The sequence below is a fragment of the Stegostoma tigrinum genome, chromosome 11, assembly GCF_030684315.1.
Source record: "Stegostoma tigrinum isolate sSteTig4 chromosome 11, sSteTig4.hap1, whole genome shotgun sequence".
Classification (NCBI taxonomy): domain Eukaryota; kingdom Metazoa; phylum Chordata; class Chondrichthyes; order Orectolobiformes; family Stegostomatidae; genus Stegostoma; species Stegostoma tigrinum.
Genome location: NC_081364.1, coordinates 8,892,105 through 8,915,091, shown reverse-complemented (window position 1 = coordinate 8,915,091; position 22,987 = coordinate 8,892,105). Strand labels below are relative to the sequence as shown.

The 22,987-nt window shown below is 47.4% G+C and overlaps 1 protein-coding gene and 3 non-coding genes across 4 annotated transcripts in view; 2 read left to right on the top strand and 2 right to left on the bottom strand.

The window, feature by feature from the left end:
* Nucleotides 1-4,766: 4,766 nt before the first annotated feature.
* Nucleotides 4,767-4,839, top strand: trnaf-gaa (transfer RNA phenylalanine (anticodon GAA)). The gene has a single exon. It is a non-coding gene; the product is annotated as a tRNA-Phe (tRNA).
* Nucleotides 4,840-5,362: 523 nt separating this feature from the next.
* Nucleotides 5,363-5,435, bottom strand: trnaf-gaa (transfer RNA phenylalanine (anticodon GAA)). The gene has a single exon. It is a non-coding gene; the product is annotated as a tRNA-Phe (tRNA).
* Nucleotides 5,436-6,431: 996 nt separating this feature from the next.
* Nucleotides 6,432-6,505, bottom strand: trnan-guu (transfer RNA asparagine (anticodon GUU)). Its single transcript has one exon. It is a non-coding gene; the product is annotated as a tRNA-Asn (tRNA).
* Nucleotides 6,506-10,993: 4,488 nt separating this feature from the next.
* Nucleotides 10,994-22,987, top strand: part of p4htmb (prolyl 4-hydroxylase, transmembrane b) — an 84,217-nt gene continuing 72,223 nt past the window's right edge. The window contains exons 1-2 of the mRNA XM_048548055.2: nt 10,994-11,294; nt 13,411-13,492. Coding sequence (XP_048404012.1) covers nt 11,010-11,294; nt 13,411-13,492 — 367 coding nt within the window. The 5' untranslated portion in view covers nt 10,994-11,009. The remainder of the gene's footprint in view (nt 11,295-13,410; nt 13,493-22,987) is intronic.

Sequence of the window (22,987 nt, the reverse complement as noted above, 5' to 3'; positions counted from 1 at the left end):
CGGAGAGAGTGGTCTCTCCGGAAAGCAGACGGGGGTGGGGATGGAAAAATGTCTTGGGTGGTGGGGTCGGATTGTAGATGGCGGAAGTGTCGGAGGATGATGCGTTGTATCCGGAGGTTGGTGGGGTGGTGTGTGAGAATGAGGGGGATCCTCTTTGGGCGGTTGTGGCGGGGACGGGGTGTGAGAGACGTGTTGCAGGAAATACGGGAGACGCGGTCGAGGGCGTTCTCAATCACTGTGGGGGGAAAGTTGCGGTCCTTGAAGAATTTGGACATCTGGGATGTGCGGGAGTGGAATGTCTTGTCGTGGGAGCAGATGCGGCGGAGGCAGAGGAATTGGGAATAGGGGATGGAATTTTTGCAGGAGGGTGGGTGGGAGGAGGTGTATTCTAGGTAGCTGTGGGAGTCGGTGGGCTTGAAATGGACATCAGTTACAAGCTGGTTACCTGAGATGGAGACTGAGAGGTCCAGGAAGGTGAGGGATGTGCTGCAGATGGCCCAGGTGAACTGAAGGTTGGGGTGGAAGGTGTTGGTGAAGGGGATGAACTGTTCGAGCTCCTCTGGGGAGCAAGAGGCGGCGCCGATACAGTCATCAATGTACCGGAGGAAGAGGTGGGGTTTGGGGCCTGTGTAGGTGCGGAAGAGGGACTGTTCCACGTAACCTACAAAGAGGCAGGCATAGCTGGAGCCCATGCGGGTGCCCATGGCCACCCCCTTAGCCTGTAGGAAGTGGGAGGAGTCAAAAGAGAAGTTGTTGAGGGTGAGGACGCGTTCGGCTAGGTGGATGAGGGTGTCGGTGGAGGGGGACTGGTCGGGCCTGTGGGACAGGAAGAAGCGGAGGACCTTGAGGCCATCTGCATGCGGAATGCAGGTGTATAGGGACTGGACGTCCATGGTGAAGATGAGGTGTTGGGGGCCAGGGAATTGGAAGTCCTGGAGGAGGTGGAGGGCGTGGGTGGTGTCACGGACGTAGGTGGAGAGTTCCTGGACCAAGGGGGAGAAAATGGAGTCCAGATAGGTGGAGGTTAGTTCGGTGGGGCAGGAGCAGGCTGAGACGATTGGTCGACCGGGACAGGCAGGTTTGTGGATTTTGGGAAGGAGATAAAAACGGGCCGTGTGGGGTTGGGGAACAATGAGGTTGGAGGCTGTGGGTGGGAGGTCCCCTGAGGTGATGAGGTCGTGAATGGTGTTGGAGATGATGGTTTGATGGGTGTGGGGTCATGATCGAGGGGGCAGTAGGACTTGGTGTCGGAGAGTTGGCGTCTGGCCTCGGCGATGTAGAGGTCAGTGCGCCATACTACCACTGCGCCACCCTTGTCTGCGGGTTTGATGGTGAGGTTGGGGTTGGAGCGGAGGGAGCGGAGGGCTGCCCGTTCTGCAGGGGAGAGGTTGGAGTGGGTGAGAGAGGTTGAGGTGGTTAATGTCTCAACGGCAGTTAGAGATGAAGCGGTCGAGGGAGGGTAGGAGGCCTGGGGGTGGTGTCCAGGAGGAGGACTTGTGTTGGAAGCGGGTGAAGGGGTCAGTGGAGGGAGGGTTAGGTTCCCGGTTGAAGAAGTAAGCGTGGAGGCGAAGGCGGCGGAAAAACTGCTCTATGTCCAATCGTCACTGGTATTCGTTGATGTGTGGTTGTCTTCTCTGAGGTTGCTGGCTGTGGAGGTCATGGGCGGAGCGATGAGGTCGTCGGCCGTGGGCGGGGTTCCGTTGTCGTCGGCCGTGGGCGGGGTTCCGTCAGCTGTGGGTGTGTCGGGGTGGGCGGCAGCAGCGGCTGCGGTGAGGGTGACTGCAGCAGCGGTCCCAGAAGTGGTGTGGCTGGCGGAGGCGGATGTGACGTCATCGATGGGGGTCTCCGGCCGTGTCCTCATGGTCAAAACGCCGACGGAACTCCGCCCACGGCCGACGGCGACGGAACCCAGCCCACGGCCACCGCCGACGGAACCCCGCCCACGGCCGACGACCTCATCGCTCCGCCCACAACCTCCACAGCCAGCAACCCCAGAGAAGACAGCCACACTGAACCCTAACGCATCTTCACCATACCCCGCCAGACCTCCCACTGACTGAGGACGAACGGTCAGTCCTTAGCAAGGGGCTCACCTTTGTCTCCCTACAACCACACATCAACGAATACCAGTCACGATTGGACATACAGCAGTTTTTCCACCGTCTTCGCCTCCATGCCTACTTCTTCAACCGGGAACCTAACCCTCCCTCCACTGACCCCTTCACCCGCTTCCAACACAAGTCCTCCTCCTGGGCACCACCCCCAGGGCTCCTAGCCTGCCTCGACCTCTTCATCTCTAACTGCCGTCGAGACATTAACCGCCTCAACCTCTCCACCCCTCTCACCCACTCCAACCTCTCCCCTGCAGAACGGGCAGCCGTCCGCTCCCTCCGCTCCAACCCCAACCTCACCATCAAACCCGCAGACAAGGGTGGCGCAGTGGTAGTATCGCGCACTGACCTCTACATCGCCGAGGCCAGACGCCAACTCTCCGACACCACCTCCTACTGCCCCCTCGATCATGACCCCACACCCAAGCACCAAACCATCATCTCCAACACCATTCATGACCTCATCACCTCAGGGGACCTCCCACCCACAGCCTCCAACCTCATTGTTCCCCAACCCCACACGGCCCGTTTCTATCTCCTTCCCAAAATCCACAAACCTGCCTGCCCCGGTCGACCAATCGTCTCAGCCTGCTCCTGCCCCACCGAACTCATCTCCACCTATCTGGACTCCATTTTCTCCCCCTTGGTCCAGGAACTCCCCACCTACGTCCGTGACACCACCCACGCCCTCCACCTCCTCCAGGACTTCCAATTCCCTGGCCCCCAACACCTCATCTTCACCATGGACGTCCAGTCCCTATACACCTGCATTCCGCATGCAGATGGCCTCAAGGCCCTCCGCTTCTTCCTGTCCCGCAGCCCCGACCAGTCCCCCTCCACTGACACCCTCATCTGCCTAGCCGAACTCGTCCTCACCCTCAACAACTTCGCTTTTGACTCCTCCCACTTCCTACAGACTAAGGGGGTGGCCATGGGCACCCGCATGGGCCCCAGCTATGCCTGCCTCTTTGTAGGTTATGTGGAACAGTCCCTCTTCCGCACCTACACAGGCCCCAAACCCCACCTCTTCCTCCGGTACATTGATGACTGTATCGGCGCCGCCTCTTGCTCCCCAGAGGAGCTCGAACAGTTCATCCCCTTCACCAACACCTTCCACCCCAACCTTCAGTTCACCTGGGCCATCTGCAGCACATCCCTCACCTTCCTGGACCTCTCAGTCTCCATCTCAGGCAACCAGCTTGTAACTGATGTCCATTTCAAGCCCACCGACTCCCACAGCTAACTAGAATACACCTCCTCCCACCCACCTTCCTGCAAAAATTCCATCCCCTATTCCCAATTCCTCCGCCTCCGCCGCATCTGCTCCCACGACAAGACATTCCACTCCCGCACATCCCAGATGTCCAAATTCTTCAAGGACCGCAACTTTCCGCCCACAGTGATCGCGAACGCCCTCGACCGCGTCTCCCGTATTTCCCGCAACACGTCTCTCACACCCCGCCCCCGCCACAACCACCCAAAGAGGATCCCCCTCGTTCTCACACATCACCCCACCAACCTCCGGATACAACGCATCATCCTCCGACACTTCCGCCATCTACAATCCGACCCCACCACCCAAGACATTTTTCCATCCCCACCCCTGTCTGCTTTCCGGAGAGACCACTCTCTCCGTGACTCCTTTGTTCGCTCCACACTGCCCTCCAACCCCACCACACCCGGCACCTTCCCCTGCAACCGCAAGAAATGCTACACTTGCCCCCACACCTCCTCCCTCACCCCTATCCCAGGCCCCAAGATGATATTCCACATTAAGCAGAGGTTCACCTGCACATCTGCCAATGTGGTATACTGCATCCACTGTACCCGGTGTGGCTTCCTCTACATTGGGGAAACCAAGCGGAGGCTTGGGGACCGCTTTGCAGAACACCTCCGCTCAGTTCGCAACAAACTACTGCACCTCCCAGTCGCAAACCATTTCCACTCCCCCTCCCATTCTTTAGATGACATGTCCATCATGGGCCTCCTGCAGTGCCACAATGATGCCACCCGAAGGTTGCAGGAACAGCAACTCATATTCCCCCTGGGAACCCTGCAGCCTAATGGTATCAATGTGGACTTCACCAGTTTCAAAATCTCCCCTTCCCCAACTGCATCCCTAAACCAGCCCAGTTCGTCCCCTCCCCCCACTGCACCACACAACCAGCCCAGCTCCTCCACTCCACCCACTGCATCCCAAAACCAGTCCAACCTGTCTCCGCCTCCCTAACCTGTTCTTCCTCTCACCATCCCTTCCTCCCACCCCAAGCCGCACCCCCATCTACCTACTAACCTCATCCCACTTCCTTGACCTGTCCGTCTTCCCTGGACTGATCTATCCCCTCCCTACCTCCCCACCTATACTCTCTCCACCTATCTTCTTTTCTCTCCATCTTCGGTCCGCCTCCCCCTCTCTCCCTATTTATTCCAGTTCCCTCACCCCATCCCCCTCTCTGATGAAGGGTCTAGGGCCGAAACGTCAGCTTTCGTGCTCCTGAGATGCTGCTTTTCCTGCTGTGTTCATCCAGCCTCACATTCTGTTGTCTTGGATTCTCCAGCACCTGCACTTCCCATAATCTCTGTAGAAAAAGCACGCCAGCTCACATTTCATTACCAACATTCATAGAGAAGTCTGAGAAACAAAGTTCCCGACTAGCCGAAATAGCTCAGTTGGGAGAGCGTTAGACTGAAGATCTAAAGGTCCCTGGTTCAATCCCGGGTTTCGGCAGTCGAGTACCTGTTCTGTCAGGGCCGTGGATTTTGCTGTTTCGCCAGTGCTTTTACCAATTTCTTTCAGCTGAATCCACTTTGTAGTAATTAAAAATAAACATTAGAGAGAGGGTATATGCGTGCGGATTGAACTTCCGGAGGAAGTGTGAATGTGGGTGCGTTTACGACGTTTAAAAGACTTTTGGATAAGTACATGGATCCGAACGGTTTAGAGGGCTCTGGGCCAGGAGCAAGCAGGTGGGACGAGCTGAGGTTTGGGTTTGTGGTCGGTGCAGACTGGTGTACCGAAGTCCCGGGCAGGTCTGTTTCCGCACTGTATGCTTCAATGACTGTATGACATCGCTTGAAGAGGTAAAGTTAGTTAGAATAATTTACTTGTCGCAATTATTTGTCGGCGCAAGTTTTCAATTGGAGCTTTTTCACCATTTTGTCCAGCTCTTATTCCTACTCATCATGTTAATACGGTGTGAAATACTTTTATTGTAAAACTCCACACCGTCCAAAACGAAACAAAAAAACCCTGCCGAAACCCGGGATTGAACCAGGGACCTTTAGATCTTCAGTCTAACGCTCTCCCAACTGAGCTATTTCGGCTGACAATTAACGTTCTTTCCGTACTCTTCAACCAAGCTACGCATTATGTCTATTTAATTTTTTCCCCATTGGGTCTGTATTTCTCTGAAAGTTCCATAGAAACGATACAGTACAAAATAGGATCATTGGGCCCATCTTGTCTATGAAGACCCATAGGAAACGTTTGATACTCTTTCTAAACCCTTCTGCTCTTTCGCTACTTTACAGGCATCGTGACTGAGACGTGGAGGTGCCGGTGTTGGACTGGTGTGGACAAGGTCAAAAACAATCATACCACACCAGGTTTTGAAGGAGGAAAGGAACAGCCGTCTTTTCTTCCAGCCTCCTGTTTGTTTCCCTTGGACTTCAGCATCTGTAGATTTTATTGACTCTAGCCAGGTAATAGCCCAAAAGTTTATTTTACCTGGTATCGTGTGATTTTGTGACTTTTGAAATTTACTTGAGGACAACATCACCCAAATACGCTGCAACAAATCCTCCCGCACACGAATTAATATTTAATATTTAATAAATAATTAATATTTCACATGCCTCGATCGACGTTTACTTTTTACAGACGTTGCTTTTCAGCTGACATGAAAATACATATTAGTTTTATTTTCCGAATTGTGCTTGCGCAGGATTTAAACGAAACCTTGCAACAAAACGAGTTCTTTGACCAGCTATAAATGAACGGTCAGAATATACTAAATTGCAAAATTGCTAAAACATATAACTTAAATGGTGGAAGGAAAGTAATTATTTCTTTTAAAACATTTCGTAAGTTCTGCCTTTCACGTGGTTGGGAAGAACTGTTATGTCTTCTTCTGTTGCAAGATAAATATGTTGCCACAAAAATGCGAACTACGGAGGAGACGGCGAAAAAACAGCTGGTTGAAGAAGTATTTAGAAATGCATTGCAGTGAATTTTGCGTAGGAGAAAACAAAACGTAGAAATTGAAAGGTGGCGTCATCACTTAACAATTCTTGCAAGTCATCTTAAGCTAAAATGGCAAACGTCCCTGGGTGGGCTCGAACCACCAACCTTTCGGTTAACAGCCGAACGCGCTAACCGATTGCGCCACAGAGACATGCCAAAGATGGCTTTCATATACCTATTTGTTGCAAGTATGCCCATGATTTGTGTGATCATTTCTATAGCTGTCTTAAAATATTGCTGAGTTATGAAGGATTACTGAACTCGAATTATTAGCTCCTTTCTCATCACAAATCCTAGTGAATGTCCTCTGTATCCTTTTCTATGGTGTGATCGCATGAGTCCATAAGACCATAAGACATAGGAGTGGAAGTAAGGCCATTTAGCCCATCGAGTCCACTCCGACATTTAAATCATGGCTGATGGGCATTTCAATTCCACTTCCCTGCACTCTCCCCATAGTCCTTAATTCCTTGTGAGATCAAGAATTTATCAATCTCTGCCTTGAAGGCATTTAACATCCCGGCCTCCACTGCACTCCATGGCAACGAATTCCACAGGCCCACCACTCACTGGCATCTTTCCAGTAATGTGACCACAGCCAGATGGTGTATTCTAGCTTTGCATTAAGTAGTGTTTTAAGAATTTCGTGCTGGAACTTATTCCAGGGATATATTGTATTATATAATAAAATTCTTGTTTATAGTAGAGATTGTAGGAGCTGCCCACGCAGGAGTCTGAGATAACAAGTTGTCGAGCTGAATGAACACAACAGGCCAGGCAGCATCAGAGGAGCAAGAAAGCTGACGTTCCTGCTCCTCTGATGCTGCCTGGTCTGCTGGGTTCATCCAGCTCTACGCCTTGTTATCTTGTTTATAGTATATGCCTTGGCTAATGAAAGGAAGTATCCCATATCCTTCCCTAATCACCTTCTCTACTCCAAAATCAAACACAGAGAATGCTGAAGAAACTCAGCATCTGTGGAGAAACAGAGTTCAGGTTTTGAATCCTGAGTGGCTCTTCTACAGACGTGCTCTGCAACTTTTCTACGTGTTTATTTCAGGTTTCCAGCATCTGCAGCATTTGCTTTCATTCTGTACTCGAGTGGCCACACCAGTGCTTATTATCACAGTGTATGTGTTCAATCCTTCTCCTTACATGTCCCAAGATTAGATTAGACCCGAAACGTTAGCTTGCTCTATCTCCATGGGTGTGTCTGACTCACCGTGATCTCGAGCATTAGAAATAATAAAGTGTGAGGCTGGATGAACACAGCAGGCCAAGCAGCATCTCAGGAGCACAAAAGCTGACGTTTCGGGCCTAGACGCTTGGCCTGCTGTGTTCATCCAGCCTCACACTTTGTTACCTTGGATTCTCCAGCATCTGCAGTTCCCATTATCACTGTGATCTCGAGCATTTGTTGTTCCCAGCCAAGATTTGATTCGTTTGCCTCACTTATCAGAAACACTCAAATCTCAGGAATGCACATTAAGAAAAGAATCAGGGTACTAAATCCAACTACTTCTTGCCGTCGTGTTACTTTCGCAGCCGATTAGCACTGGGGAACTCAAACATCATAGACACGTACGCTCCGTGTACTGCCAGGAGAACTCATTAGTAAATAGTCACTTCTGCTAATAATAAGATGTATATCTACAGTAGGGTTAGCAATATCTAGAACAGCCAGGGTTTTCCATGTTTGTTTTGTTTTGAGCCAAACATCTTGGACACTTCCCCAAAAAAAAGTAATGCAGTAGATTCAAGATATTAAAATGTGAGGCTGGATGAACACAGCAGGCCAAGCAGCATCTCAGGAGCACAAGATTCAAGATATTGTCTGTTTGTGGTGCAGTTTTGCTAGCCGTCCCATGATGGCCTCATGGCCACAATTTTACATGGCTCTGGCACCCTCTGGTGTTCTAAATGGGAAATGCAGCATAAACAATCGTAGTTGCTGTGGATAACACAGTGTGGAGCTGGAGGAACACGGCAGACCAGGCAGGATCTGAGGAGCATCTCTGATGCTGCCTGGCCTTTTGTGTTCCTCCAGCTCCACACTGTGTTGTCTCCGACTGCAGCATCGGCAGTTCTTACTATCTCTGTGTAGTTGCTGTAGAGGTGCTTGCCACTGCAGCTTAATTTGGCTTGATGTAGTTGGGAAATAATGAACACTTGGAATTGAGACCCAAAATTTGAAGAACAAATACAGAGTAAAAGTCTTTGACAGATTTAAAACTCAGACGAAGAACAAGGAGGTTATGATGGAGTTGTATATCAGTTCTGGTCACCACACTATCAGCAGGATGTGGGTCTGGCAGTATCAATGGAAAGAGAAACAGAATTAACATTTTGTATCCAGTATAACTTTTCTTCAGAACTGAAAGGGTTGTAATTTGTTTCGGTCTAGTTTTGACAGAGGTGGAGGAGGGACAAAGGGAACAGATGGTAGAGAGGCCCAATACAAAAGATAAACGGATTAATTGTGTTGAAAGAGAAATAGAATTGTGAAATTGGTGTAAATGATGATGTGAAAGAGGAAACATAGTTTGTGTCGACTGAGAAAAAGAAAACAAGACAGGACATAATAAGACTCTGTGTGTGTGGAGATGCAGGGAGAAGAAAATAAGGAACAAATATGTGGTCAGCCTCTGAAATTGTGGAATTCAATGTTGAGTCCTAAAGGTTGTAAAGTGCCCAATTAGAAAATGAGGTGTTGTTCCTTGAGCTTGTGCTGCATCATTGAAATATTACAGCATGCAAGAATTCCATTCCATTGTCCCAGTTTCGCTGCCTCTGTCACATCTATTTTGATTTCACCTTCCACTTGCTTCTTCCAACATGCTCTCCTTTTCCTCAACTGAGAAATTCTCCCTTCCAGTGGTTGACAGGGCCCTTAGCCATGTCCAATCCATATACTGCCCTTACCCCATCTCATCAGCTTCATTTTTTACCTCACTAATCTCTGCATTCAAAGGATCATCTTCCACATTTCTGCCACCTCCAACAAGATGCCATCACCAAACAGATCTTCCCCACTCTTCCACTTGCAATATTTCAGTGACCATTTTCTCTGCGACACCCTAGTCCATTCCTACATTATATCTGACAAGTTCTAATTCACCCATGATATTATCCAATGCAGTAGGTGTAACAATTGCCCATTCATATCCTCTCTCCTCACTTTGCAAGTTGGTGAAGCAACATTTTATTAGTGCTTTTTTCTATCAAGTTGACTCAATTTGTTGCTCACAATATAGTCTCCTTTACACAGGCAAAACCCTTAGCAGACTGGGTGATTGCTTTGTGGAATACCTGCTTTGTATATAGAATGACCCTGAACATGCAATTGCTTGCCAGTTCAATAAACTAGCTTGCTGTCATTCTAACGTTGTCCACCAGCCTCACCCACTTCGCCATCTATCTCCCCATCCGCACCCCACTTCCGCATCTATCTCCCCATTCGCACCCTGTTCCACCTACTACCCCATCACCCCAACAATCACCATCCCAAACCTGATTCCACTTCACCACCTATCCTCCAACCTCACTTCACTTCTGCTCTATACCCCCATCCCCATTGCACTCCTCCTCATATTTTCATCCCACCTATCGTGCCCGGCATCAGCCCACTTTTCTATCTACATACTCAACTTGATCTCACCATTCGCCACATCTGTTCCTATCCTTTGCAACCTCACCTCACTTCACTTCCTTAACTATCCCCATCACCCATCCAACCTGATGTTGCTTCCTCGCTTATCCCCCCAATGGTTGCCCCAGACCTCACCACTCCCACCTCTCAATCCCCCTTGTTCCAACCAACCATTCCTTCCGTCTCCCATCAATCCCCAACCTCACCCCTTGCCATCTTTCATCGCACTTCTCCACCTGTCCACCTCCACATGATCATTTTCCCAGCTATCCTTCCCAACCTCCTACTTACCTTCCCCGCCTATCCCCCACCCAACATCCCTAAAATGCCCAGCTCTTCCCCCCCACTCTTCCCCCCCACTCTTCCCCCCCACTCTTCCCCCCCACTCTTCCCCCCCACTCTTCCCCCCCACTCTTCCCCCCCACTCTTCCCCCTTCACTAGCTATCTCCCCCCCCACCTATTCACTCCACTTTCCCATCTATTCAGCCCCTTATTTCAACCCTTCCCAACTGATTGTCCCCTCCCTCACTCCCTACCTAACCTCTCCTCCATTATCCTCCTCTCTCCCCAAAAATCGTCCCCTCCCTATCCCCCAACCATACTCCATCCCACTTCCCCACCTATCCAATTCTTCATTATCCTCTCCCCTCCTCACAAACCCCACCCCATTTCCCTGTTTCCCACCCAACCTACCTTCCCTCTTCCCTACCTTATTCCCTTCATTGATCCCAGGAGAAGTGGGAGGGGCTTGTTGACGTTGCCCAGAGGTCGGGCGGCGTCAGGAGACGCGGTGACGTTTCCCGGAGGCTCGCTCCGTGTCGCTCGCGAGCTCAAGTTTGAAAATAACGGCCGCGGGCGGAGCCGGTAGAATGGGGGGAGGGGCAGAGAGAGGGGCACACTAAGGAGAAGTGGGGGGGTGGGGAGGCACAGGGGTCCACTTAGCGGAACCAAGCTGGGTCGGGGTGGGGGGGGGACGCGGACCTGTCAAATGTTTGCCGGCTGAAGATGTCGCAGAAGGACAGTGTGTGCTCGCGTTCTTATTTCGTGGTTGTCATGGTGTTTGTCCACGTTTACATCCTCAATGTGATGGCCTTGCTGCTGTACGTGTACTACACCAGCGAGAGCGCGCACTCGCCCACCGACAGCGGCGCGCTCCCGCCAAGCGGTCAAGGCGCGGCCCCGCCGCAGGGACTACTCGTCCCCTCACAGCCGCCGTCACCGGAGCCCGTCTCCCAGCAGCAACAACAGGCTGTGGTGCTCGGCCGCCTGCGCCGGCTGGAGGGCATCAAGGTAACGGGGGCGGGGCAGGTTGGATGAGAAGGCGTGTGCAGGTTGGGCAGGACCAAAGTCGGGGCTAGAAAAGAGAGTTAGTCCCTGGTGGGATCTAGTTGTGAGCAGGGAAATCCAAAGTTGGAGAGGGAGAAAGGGCGCGGGCCGGCCAGAGTTGGGAGGTTTGTGGTGGGGAGGGCCAGAGTTGGTGTGGGGGGTAAGATGGGGAGGGCCAGAGTTGGGGGATTGGTTGGTTGGTTGGATGGATCTAGAGTTGGGGGGCTGAGGAGAGAGGGAGATCCAGTGTTTGGGGGGGGGGGGGGGGGGGGGGTTGGGTTCCAGAGCTGTGGTCGGTTGTGTGGGGAAGACCCAGATTTAGTGGGTTGCAGAGGGAGACCGTGTGTGTGGGTGGGTGTTCAAAAGAGGAAGATCCAGTGTTTGGAGGGGGTGGGGTGGGAAGGAGGGAGCAAGACATAGAGTTTGGGGGGTGGTGGGTTCTGGACCAGGAGTGGGTGAAGGGGGTCCAGAAGACAGGAGACACAGACAATTAGGAATCAGGTGCAGTTGTGCAAGAGGGGGTAGTTGATGCAGTAGGGAGTGGCATTGGAGAGCATAGGGTAAGTATGCATATGTGCGGTATATATGTGAGGGATCTGTGTGCTGTTGCGACAAAGGGACAGAAGAGGTGAGAGGTTAATTCGAGCATTGGGTGATAGGAAAGTCGGTGTGCAGATGTGATGGGGAGGAGCAATAATGGGACTTAAGGAGAAGTGGAAGGGCTACAGTGGGAGAGTTTCAGAGAATGGGCAGAAGATGGATTAGTGGGAGCAGTCCAGAATGCTGTGGACCCAGCGAGAGAAGGCAGGATGGAGGAGGGGACAGGCCCAAAAGGGTATCAGAGTTGAGGGGTGTGAAGGGGCCAGTGTTGTGTTGTTCTGAAGTGGAGATACCCAGATTATGGTAGAGGAGTGGGATGTGTAATGGTTTGGCTCAGGGAAGAGAGGGTTGAGACGGCTGGTTCATCTAGACTGGGAAGATATGGAGGTGTGGGGTTATCTTGAAGTGGCTGGAAACTGTTGACAGGGGTAATGAACCAAAGGTGGAGTAAAAGACACTGAACTGGGTGTAGGAAGAAACAGTGACAGCAATGTACACGTGCATTGAGCAGTGACAGTGTGATGTAAATGATATAATACAATGTGGTTGTTTCAGGAACAGACATCTTTATGAAATGGGCAGACAAGTGATAGGTCAAAGTTAATGCAGAAAGGTGTGAAGTGATACATTTCACAAGGAACAATGAGAAGAGATGATATAAACTACGTGGTACAATTTTAAAGGGAAGTGATGAAAGCTGGAATGTCACAGCCACAGATTTTTGCGGGTGGCTTGGCAACTTGATAAACTTGCTTGACACAAAGTGCTGAATATTTGGCTTTTTAAGTAGAGGTATTGAGTACAAAAGCAAGGAGGTTTGGCTGTAATTATTGTTTTATAAATCATTAGCTAAATCCAATTGGAGCATTGTGTCCAGCTGTGGCACCGCACTTTAGGAAGGATATTGTGACATTGAGAGATGAGCGGGTGTTCCAAAATGGTACCAGCCATAAGTGATATGAAGAACTCCACAGTTATGAGATCTTGCAGTCTTGTGTTAAAATACAAAAAAGAACAGTGAAGTTTGCATTTCCATTTATGTTATCAGATGAAGGAGGATGAAAAAATGTGTAATAGCATATTTGGAGTTCAGGCGAAATATGAGAGGAAAGATCAGAGTGATCACCATAGGTACCAGTATTGATACAGTTGAAATAAGAAAGGTTGTGGCAAAAAGTTGTGAATTTGAAGCGAGAGAAGAATCACTCATGAGTTTTTTTTTCCATCCATCTGTCTTTACCTGAATGTAAGGAAGGTGTCAGAATGATTTTAATGGGCCTGTGATATTAGAACGGTCACTAATTGAAAAGTTCATCACCCTTACACCTTAAAGTGCTTCTTATGGTGAACTGTTGATGTAAGAACATATTTATTTTGCCACTTTGGTTTATCAGTCACTGGTTCTGAAGCTCTAATTTGCATCCTTAGTATTAATTTTTTTTCACTTCATATAATGTGATATTTCTTTCTTTCCTTGCAGGTTGGCCACAAGCAAAAGGTGGATCTGATTCCTAACAAAATACACTACTTGAAAACACTGAGCCTAAAACCACTTCTGTTTGGTAAGGGTTTGCTTGGAATTTTTAATTAGAAGTTACAATTAAAATTTGAATCTTTGTTTTATTGTGTTTGAATTCAAAAAGAGAAAGCTTTGACACAATGACAGAAATTGGAGGTCTTGTCGTCACAGGCTTAGTGCCTCGAAAATCCAGTTTTTGATGTCTTTCATTTCAGACACTGGGGACTGAAGTAATAATGCCCTGATGCCAGTAGCTAAAAACCCTTCTATGTTCATGTCCAATTCATCTCCTGAGGTGTATGAATTACACAGTTGGGTAGAATTTCATATTCACTGTTTAGGCAAGAAAGACAATACAGGTAGTAATGTAGAATAAGCCAAAGTTTTTGTCTCACTCCAAATGAGAAATTTTATCACTGACAAATTTTTAATATGAAACAAGCTGCATATATCATCCATGACTCTTTTGCTTTTAGTTGTACTTTTATGTTACTTCTGCCCTGAAGCCACAGAATACTGTTACAATTTTTGACCTGAAGCGTGACAGTAAGCAAATTTATAATTTCTTTAAAACATCTACGGTGTCTGTAATTGCTTTTAGGAATATTTAAACTTTTTTTTTCAAAGAGTTTCATCAAATGTAAAAGGATCAACTGGAATAGTCCTAAAAAGCAAAAAAAATACTTGTCCCTGTGACCTGGTAGCACTTGACGTAGAAGCAATATCAACAGAAGATCTATGGGTTTAGACAAGGAAGAGCTGCAGCAGGAGAAAACAGAGAAGGCACATGAACAAGGAGCTGTGCGTAATACAGTGAATTAGATAGGTCTAGTTACGGTCGGATTTGCAGAGTGGACCTGACCATTTAACAAGGTTTACTTGGAGTTCGAAAAGGAGTCTCTGGGAATCTGTGTAATTAAGACTGTTGTAACTTTAGAGATAGTAAGAACTGCCAATGCTAGAGTCAGAGATAACACAGTGTGGAGCTGGAGGAACACAGAAGGCTAGGCAGCATCAGAAGAGCAGGAAAGTTGACATTTTGGGTTGGGACCCTTCTTCAGAAATGGGGTGGGGCGATGCTCTGAAATAAATAGAGAGGAGGGGTGGGGCTGGGGAATGTAGGTGGGATGGTGATCGGTGACCGCAAATAGGCAGTGGTGGGCATTGGTCAGTGAGGTGGGAGAAGCAGATAGGCGGGAGAGAACATGAACAGGTTGTGTCAGGTCAAGGAGGCGTGGATGAGAGGGAGTGTTGGTCATGGATGAGGCCATGGGTGGGCAGACTTTGAAACTGGTACAGCACATTGAGACCATTGGGTTGTAGGCTTGCAAGGTGGATTATGACATGCTGCTCCTCTTGTTTCCGAGTGGTATCATTGTGACACTGGAGGAGGCACAGGATGGGCATGTTGCCCAGGGAGTGGAAGGGGGAGGTGAAATGGTTTGCGACTGTAAGCTTTGTCATTTGTCACGAACAGAGCACAGGTGCTCTACAAAGTGGTCTCCGAGCCCCCGCTTGGCCTCACCAATGTAGAGGAGGCCACAACGGGAGCGGCAGACACAGTAGGCCACATTGGCGGATGTGCAGGTCAATCTCTGTGTGATATCGGAGGTGTTTTTGGTTCCTTGGATCGAGTTGAGAGGGGAGGTATTGATGCAGGTAAAGGACTTCCTGCGGTTGCAGGGAAAGGTGCCGGGGGTGTTGGGGCTAATGGGGAGTGTGGAGTAGATGAGGTAGCCACAGAGAGTATAGCCTCTATGGAAGACAGATAGGGGTGGGGAGGGAAATATGCCTTTGGTTGTAGGGTTGGATTGTAGATGGCAGAAGTGGTGGAGAACGATACGTTGAAGCCTGAGGTTAGTGTGGTGAAATGTGAGGACAAGGGGGAATTCTGTCTTTGTTTTCTTGCAGGGAGGAGATGTGAGGGCAGAAGTGTGGGAAATGCCAGAGATGTGGTTGAGAGCATTTTTGACCACTGAAGGGGGTGAAGTTGCAGTCCTTGAAATAGGAGGTTCTCCAAGAGTGTGCAGTTTATGTGCCAGCTGTTTCCATGGAATTTAAAGTGGAGCTATCATTGGACATCTTGAAGGCCAAGTTAGAAAAACTGAGAGATTGCACATGCTGTCACATTTGTTCAGGGACTGATAAGAATAATCTTGAGATTATCTTCTACTTCCTATTCTATGTGAAATTAATGGATTTTTAACTCTAATTTACCATCAAGACCATAAGACAAAGGAACAAAATTAGGCAATTCTGCCTAGCCATTCAATGAGATCATGGCCAATCTGATAATCCTCAACTCCACTTTCTTGCCTTTTCCCCACAACCTTGATTCCCTGGCTAACTAAAAATCTATCTCAACCTTTAATATATTTAATGACTAAGTCTCAACAGCCCTCTGTGGTTGAGAACCCCAAAGATCACAACCCTTTGAGAAACAAAAAACCTCCTCATGTCTGTCTTAAATATGGGAACCTTTAACCTGAGGTTATGCCCTCTGGTCTTAAATTGTCCTACACGAAAAACTTTTCCACATCTACCCTGTCAAGTCTGCTAAGAATCTTGCAGCTTTCAATAACGTTGCCTCTCATTCTATTAATTCCAATGAATGCAGAATTAAACAACTCAATTTATCCTCAAAATCAATCCTCCATACCTGATATCTTCATAGTGGACCTTCTGTGCAGTTCCTCCAATGCCAGTATGTATTTCCTTAGATAAGGAGTCCAAAACTGTTCATTGCATTCCAGCTATGATCCAACTAGTGGCTTGATTTCCCCTTCATGTAGCTATGCTGACTCTGCTTGATCATATCGTGCATTTCCGTGTGCTTTGATGTGCTTTGACATCCTTTCTCATAGACTGTAATTTTATCACAATAACAGATATAGGTATCTTTTTTGTTTCCTTCTCTTCTTAAATAAAAAAAGTGTTCACATTGGCAATTTTCTAATTGTATGGGACTTTTCTCAGAATGTAAGGATTCCTGGAAGATTACCACTCATATTGTATCTGTAGCTACTTCTCAATGTCCAAGGATGTATCCCACCGCGACCGGGGGACTTATCGGTCATTAGTGCTGTTAGATTCCCTATTACCTTTCCTTTAGTGATAGTTATTGTACTTATTTCCTCTCCTCCAGGTGTCCATAGCATATTTAGTGATCTTGGAATGCTATTAGCATGTTATATTATGAAAGCAGTTGCAAAATATTATTCAACTTTAGTGCCATTTCTTGGTTCCCCATTATTATTTCCCTAGCCTCATAATCTAAAGGGCCTATGTTCAGTTTGTTTTATTTTTCCTTTTTATTTATTTAAAGAAGGTCTCACTGTCTGTCTTAATAGTACTTGCAAGTTTACCCTCAAAGTTTATTTTGATTCTCTGTAGTATTTCTTAGTTTTTTTTATTCGTTGATTTTTAAAACGTTCCTAATCCTCTGGTTTACCACTAATCTATTACATTGTATGCTTTTTTTCTTTCAATCTGATGCTATCCTTCACTTTCCTAATTAACCATTGTTGGCTTATCCCCTTCCTAGAATCTTTCTTCCTCACTGGGAAATGTCTCTAAGGTTTTGGAGGAGATTTGTAGATTGGGTTGTGGTTGATTGGCTCGCCGAGCTGCTTTGTTGTTTTTCAGATGTTTCATTATCCTGCTGGGTAACGTCATCACTGCAGCCTCCGATGAAGCGCCGGTGTGTTTTCCCACCTGGTTTTTAAACTCTGGAGTCTGTTGAGCTGGATTCCTCAGTTCCGCTTTTCCTTCATAGTGGAGTGTAAATGGGGTCGAGTTCTATGTGTTAGAGATAATGGGAACTGCAGATGCTGGAGAATCCGAGATAACAAGGTGTGGAGCTGGATGAACACAGCAGGCCACGCAGCATCTTAGGAGCAGGAAAGCCGACGTTTCGGGCCTAGACGTTTCCGGCTCCACACCTTGTTATCTCGAGTTCTGTGTGTTTATTGATGGCTTTCTTTGTGGAGTACCAGGCTTCTAGGAATTCTCATGTCTGTCTCTGCTTAGCCTGTCCCAGGATTTTGGTGTTGTCCCAGTCAAATTGGTTGTTCTCCTTATCCATGTGGATAGAGATGAGTGTGTATTGGTCCTGTCTTTTTGTAGCCAGTTGGTGTTTGTGTACCCTTGTTGTTAGTTTTCTTCCTGTTTGCCCAATGTAGCGTTTCTCACAGTCTCTGCAGGGAATCTTATTGATGACTTTGGTCCTGTCTATAGATTTTAAAATCTTACCCCCAGCCTCATCCCATGTTCAACCCTCCCTCTCATTCCCACCTCCTTGACCTGACATAACCTATCCATCTTCTCTCCCACCTATCCGCCCCTCCCATCCCACTGACTAATTCCCACCACACTGTATCAGCATTCACCTATCACCATTCCACCTACTTTCTTCAGCCCCACCATCCTCTCTCTATTTTTTTCTGAGCTCCCTTCCCCCTCCCCATTTCTAAAGAAGGGTTCTGACCAGAAGCACCAACTTTCCTGCCCCTCTGCTGCCTGGCCTGCTGTGTTCTTCCAGTTCCATAATACGTTATCTCTGACTCCAGCATCTGCAGTTCTTGCTATCTCTAAAGGAAGAATGAATAGCTGCTAATTGAGATCATTCGTGGCTGACTGTGGATTGTTTGTGATAGCAGCCTTTATGACAAAGCCTGGTGACTGGGGATTCGGGAGAGGCTGTGGGAGAAGTTGCTGAAGTCCTAAAATTTTTGGCCTGGATATTGAGTCAAGGTGACCACAGGGTTCCCAAGCTGAGAAAGAGGTCCTCTTATTCCAATTTGCATTAAACTTCATTGGAGCACTGCAGCAAACCTGATAGAGATATTGGCCAAGGAACATGTTGTGTGTTGAAGTGGTGGGCAACTGGAAGCTCAGGGTCATTTTTGTAGACAGAATGTAGGTGTTCTGCAAAGTGTTCACCCAGGCAGTGCTTCATCTTCCCAATGTAGAGGAGTCCACATTGTGCACAATGGGTATAGTTGACTAGATTGACTGAAGTGCACGTAAATCACTACTTCACCTGGATAACGAGGAGGGAGGCAGAAAATGGGCAGACATTAGGCTTGCTGCAATTGCAATGGAGGGTGCTACGAGTGCATGAGGTAGTGTTGGGGTGGAGGAGAAGTAGACCAAAGTATCCTATGGAAGCCTGATCGGGAAGGGGAATATGAGTCTGGAGGTGGTGGAAATGGTGGCTAATGATCCCTTAGATGTGGATGCTAGTGGGATGATGAGTGAGGACGAAGGGTGGGAGATGGGCTGAGAGCCTTGTCAACCACAGTGGTGGAGATTCTTCTGTTGAAGGAGAATGTGGACGTTTCTGAGGCCCCTTTGTCAAAGGCATCATCAGCACAGATGTGATGGAGGCAGTGGCACTGGGGAAATGGATAGAGTGTTCACAAGAAGCAGAGTGTGAAGACATGTAGTCAAAGTAACTGTGGGAGTCAGTAGGTTTATAGTGGATAATGGTGGTGAGCCTATCCCCAGAAATGGAAGCAGTTGTCGAGGAAGGGAAGGGAGGAGTCAGAGATTAAAGAGGTGAAGGTGAAAGTGAGATGGAAATTGGAAGTGATATTGATAAATGTTTCCGATTGTGGACAAGACGAGAAGCAGCAGCGGTGACGTCATTGACGTACTTGAGAAAGAGCTGTGGGTGGGAGCCCAAGTATGACAAGAACAAGGAACGTTCCACATGTACTCCACAAAGGGTCTGGCAGAACCAGGGCCCATGCAGGTACACGTCTGTACCTTTGACCTGAAGAAAGTGCGAGGAGTTAACAGAGAAATTATTTAAAGTGAGGACGAGTTCTCCCAGGCAGTGGAGGGTGGTTGTGGATGGAGAAGTTTAAGGTCTTTTTTTCTCAGAAGGAGAGTGAGCCCTCAAACTACTCTGTTGAGGAATAGGCATGTAAAAGGATTGCTTGCCCACAGTAAAGGGGATGCAGCTGGAACGCAAACTGGAAATTCTGAAACTGACGTAAAGCATCTAAAGAATTGTGGGTATAAGTGGGAAAAGGACTGGACAGGAGGTGAAAAATATTGAGAAGAAGTTGGAAGAGTTGAGTTCTATGGGGCAGGAGCAGGCCGAAACAGTGAGTCCTCCAGGTAGTCCTATTTGTGAATTTTGGGAAGGAGGTAGATGTGGCCTCTGCAATGTTGGAGAGCTAGCAGCTCGGAGGCAGTTGAGGGGGGAGATTACCAAATAAAATACAAAATAATTTTGGATTTCTTTGGGGAGTTTATCATGAAGGAACCCCGTGAGGGCAGTGAAAATAATACAATAGAATTCACCCTGCAGTTTGAGAGGGAGAAGCAGGAATCAGATGTAATGATATTACAATTAAGTAAAGGTGACTACAAAGACATGATTGAGGAGCTGACCAGAGTTGATTGGCAGGGGAAAGTAGGGACGACAATGGAGCAGCAATATCAGGAGTTTCTGGAGGTAATTCAGGATTCATGGCAGAAATTCATCCTAACGAAGAAGAAACATACTGAGAGGAGGACGAGGCAATCATGGCTGATAAGGGAAGTCAGGGACAGCACGAAAGCAAAAGAGAAAGCATACAATGTGGTGAAGATTAATGGGAATCCAGAGGATTGGGAACCCGTTTATAAACCAGCAGAGGATAAATTTTAAAAAACGGGCAGAAGATGGAACATGGGAATAAGCTAGCTGGTAACCTAAAAGAAGATTGCAAGAGTTTTTTGATATCTAAAAGGCAAGAGAGAGGCAAAAAGTGGGCATTGGAGCATTGGAAAATAAGGTTGAAGTAGTAGTGATGGGGGAACAAAGAAATGGTGAAGGAACTGAATAGGTACTTTGCTTCAGTTTTCACAGTGGAAAATACCAGCAGGGTACCAGAAGTTCAAGAGTGTCGGGGGCAGAGGGGTGTATCATGGCCATCGCAAAGGAGAAGGTGCTAGGGAAATTGCAAGGCCTAAAAATGGATGAGTCACCCAGATCAGATGGCCTGTACTCCAGAGTTCTCAAGGAGATAGCTGAGGAGATTTTAAAGGTGTTGGTGGTGATCCTTCAAGAGTCATGGGAGCCATGAAGGATCCCAGAGGACTGGAAAATGGCTGACATTTTCACTCCTGTTTAAGAAGGGAAGGAGGCAGGAGGCAGGAAACTTTAGGCCAGTTAACCTGACCTCATTCAATGGTAAGATTTTAGACAATTATTAATAATGAAATTGCAGAGTACTTGAAATGCGTGATAAAACAGGGCTGAGTCAGCACAACTTCATCAGAATTCTTTTGAGAGATAATGAGCAAGATAGGTAAAGGAGAGCCAGTGGATGTAGTCTATTTGGATTTTCAGAAGACCGTTAATAAGATGCTGCTTAGAAGGCTGCTGAATAAGATAATCTGTGGTGTTTTGGGCAAGGTACTGGCGTAGATAGAGGATTCGCTGAATGGCAGAATGCAGAGAGCGGGGATTAAAAAGTCTTTTTCAGGATGACTTGTGGAGTTCCATTATTCCCATTTTACGTTAACAATCTGGTTGAAAGAACTGAGAACATTGTTGCTAAATTTGCAGATGACACAAACATAGGTGGAGGGGTAGATGAGAAGCAGGGAGGCTGCAGAAGGACATGGGCAGACTTGGAAAGTGGACAAAGAAGTGGCAGAAAGAATACAGTGTGGGAAAGTGTGACATTATGCACTTTGGCAGGAAGAATAGAGGTGTAGATTGTTTTCTAAATGGGGAAGGGCTTTGGAAATCTTATGCACCACGAGATTTGAGAGTCCGAGTTCAGGATTCTGTTAAGGATAACGACAGGTTCAGTTGACAGTTAGGGAGACATGCAATGTTAGCATTCATTTTAAGAGGGCTACAATATAATAGCAAAAATGTATTACTGAGGCTATATAAAGCTCTGGTTGGACTGATTTGGAATATTGTGGGTAGTTTTGGGCTCTGTGTCTAATGAAAAATGGGTTCAAGGGAGGTTTGCAAGTATGATCCTGGGAATGAAGGGCTTGTCATCTGTGGAGCGGTTGAGGTCTCTGGGTCTGTACTTGATGGAATTGAGAAGAATGAGGGCGAGATCTGATTGAAACTGACAGAATACTGAGCAGCCTGAATAGAGTGGAGAAGATCTGTCCACTAGTAGGACAGACTAGGACCTGAGCGCACAGCCTCAGTGACTGGACAACCCTTTAGAACTAAAATGAGGAGGAGTTTTTTTCAGCACAAGACAAAACTCATTGCTGCAGAGGGCTGTGGAGACCAAATTATTCAGTATTTTTTTAAGTAGAGGTAGAAGGAGATTTGGGCAATGGCAAGAAGGTGGGAGAATGGGATTGAGAGACCTAGCAATGATGATCAAAAGGCAAGCAGACTCAGTAGACCAAGTGTCCTAATTCTGCTCCTATATTTTATGGTCTTATGGTCTCTCCGAGTTCTTCTTAAACCTGAGGAGAAGACCTTAACCCTGGTACTGGGCAGGCAGAGAATAATGTCTGTCCCCCCTTTTCACACCTACATTCCAATTTCCTTCCCCCATTTGAATGGCTCCCTTTATCAAGGTGACCTGTTCAGTTTACTTGTCTTTCCTGCAGACCTCGCTCTTGCCTGTCCAGCTTGCAAGAACCTTGTAACCATTAGACAATTTTCTGGGCCAGAGGCTCCTCAATTTCAACCCCCTGGGCCTCATATCTGCCTCAGCAGCAGCCGCACCCTTCTGTCACTGATCACAGATCACTTTTGAATTACATAATCTAATTATCTAGTCTCTTGCTCTGGAAAGTTTACTTCTTGCAATAAAATGTATGGTAAAGTCACCAGATGTCAGGTTCGTTTTTTGGAGACCCTCACGCACTTGATTCAACAGCAAGACACTGACCTGGCTGGCTACAAAAACACAAGCCTTTATTATTAAGCAAGCACAGGCTGTGGAGGATTGCTGTACTCAACCCGGCACAGAGCGCTGAGTTTCATAAGCGATTCTTCCCGAACAGTGGACAGTCACTCCTTTTATAATCTGTGAATTGGCTGATACATAAAACAATTATTTGGAGCATAAAGACAACAGGATACAGCATTGATCGTTCGTGAAGTGACTGATAACGACAGGATGCGATTTCAAGTCGCCAGAGTGACAGAATGTGATTTCAACCTGCCAAAGTGTCTGGCTTGAACAAAGGCCACTGTCCTGACCATTTCAGTAGAAACAGAAGTTTCATACCTTTACAAAAGCTTCACCCCTTTACAGAATTACAGAAGTCTCACACCTTTACAAACGTTTCCCATCCAATCCTATTCAGGCACGAAATTTAAAACAGTTTCCACATACCCCTGTTTAGGAAGATAAGGAGCATAACAATTAATGGGATGTTATCATCTCATTAATGTCCCATTCCCTCCTTTTTATCATTCCATCATAACCTATATCGGGTCCAAGAGGGGAGCTACTAGTCTGTCGGTAATAATTCTGCAACAGGAGTTCATGAATATACAACAAACAGTTATGACAATCATTAAGATAACCAACCCATGCAGTAGGTATGA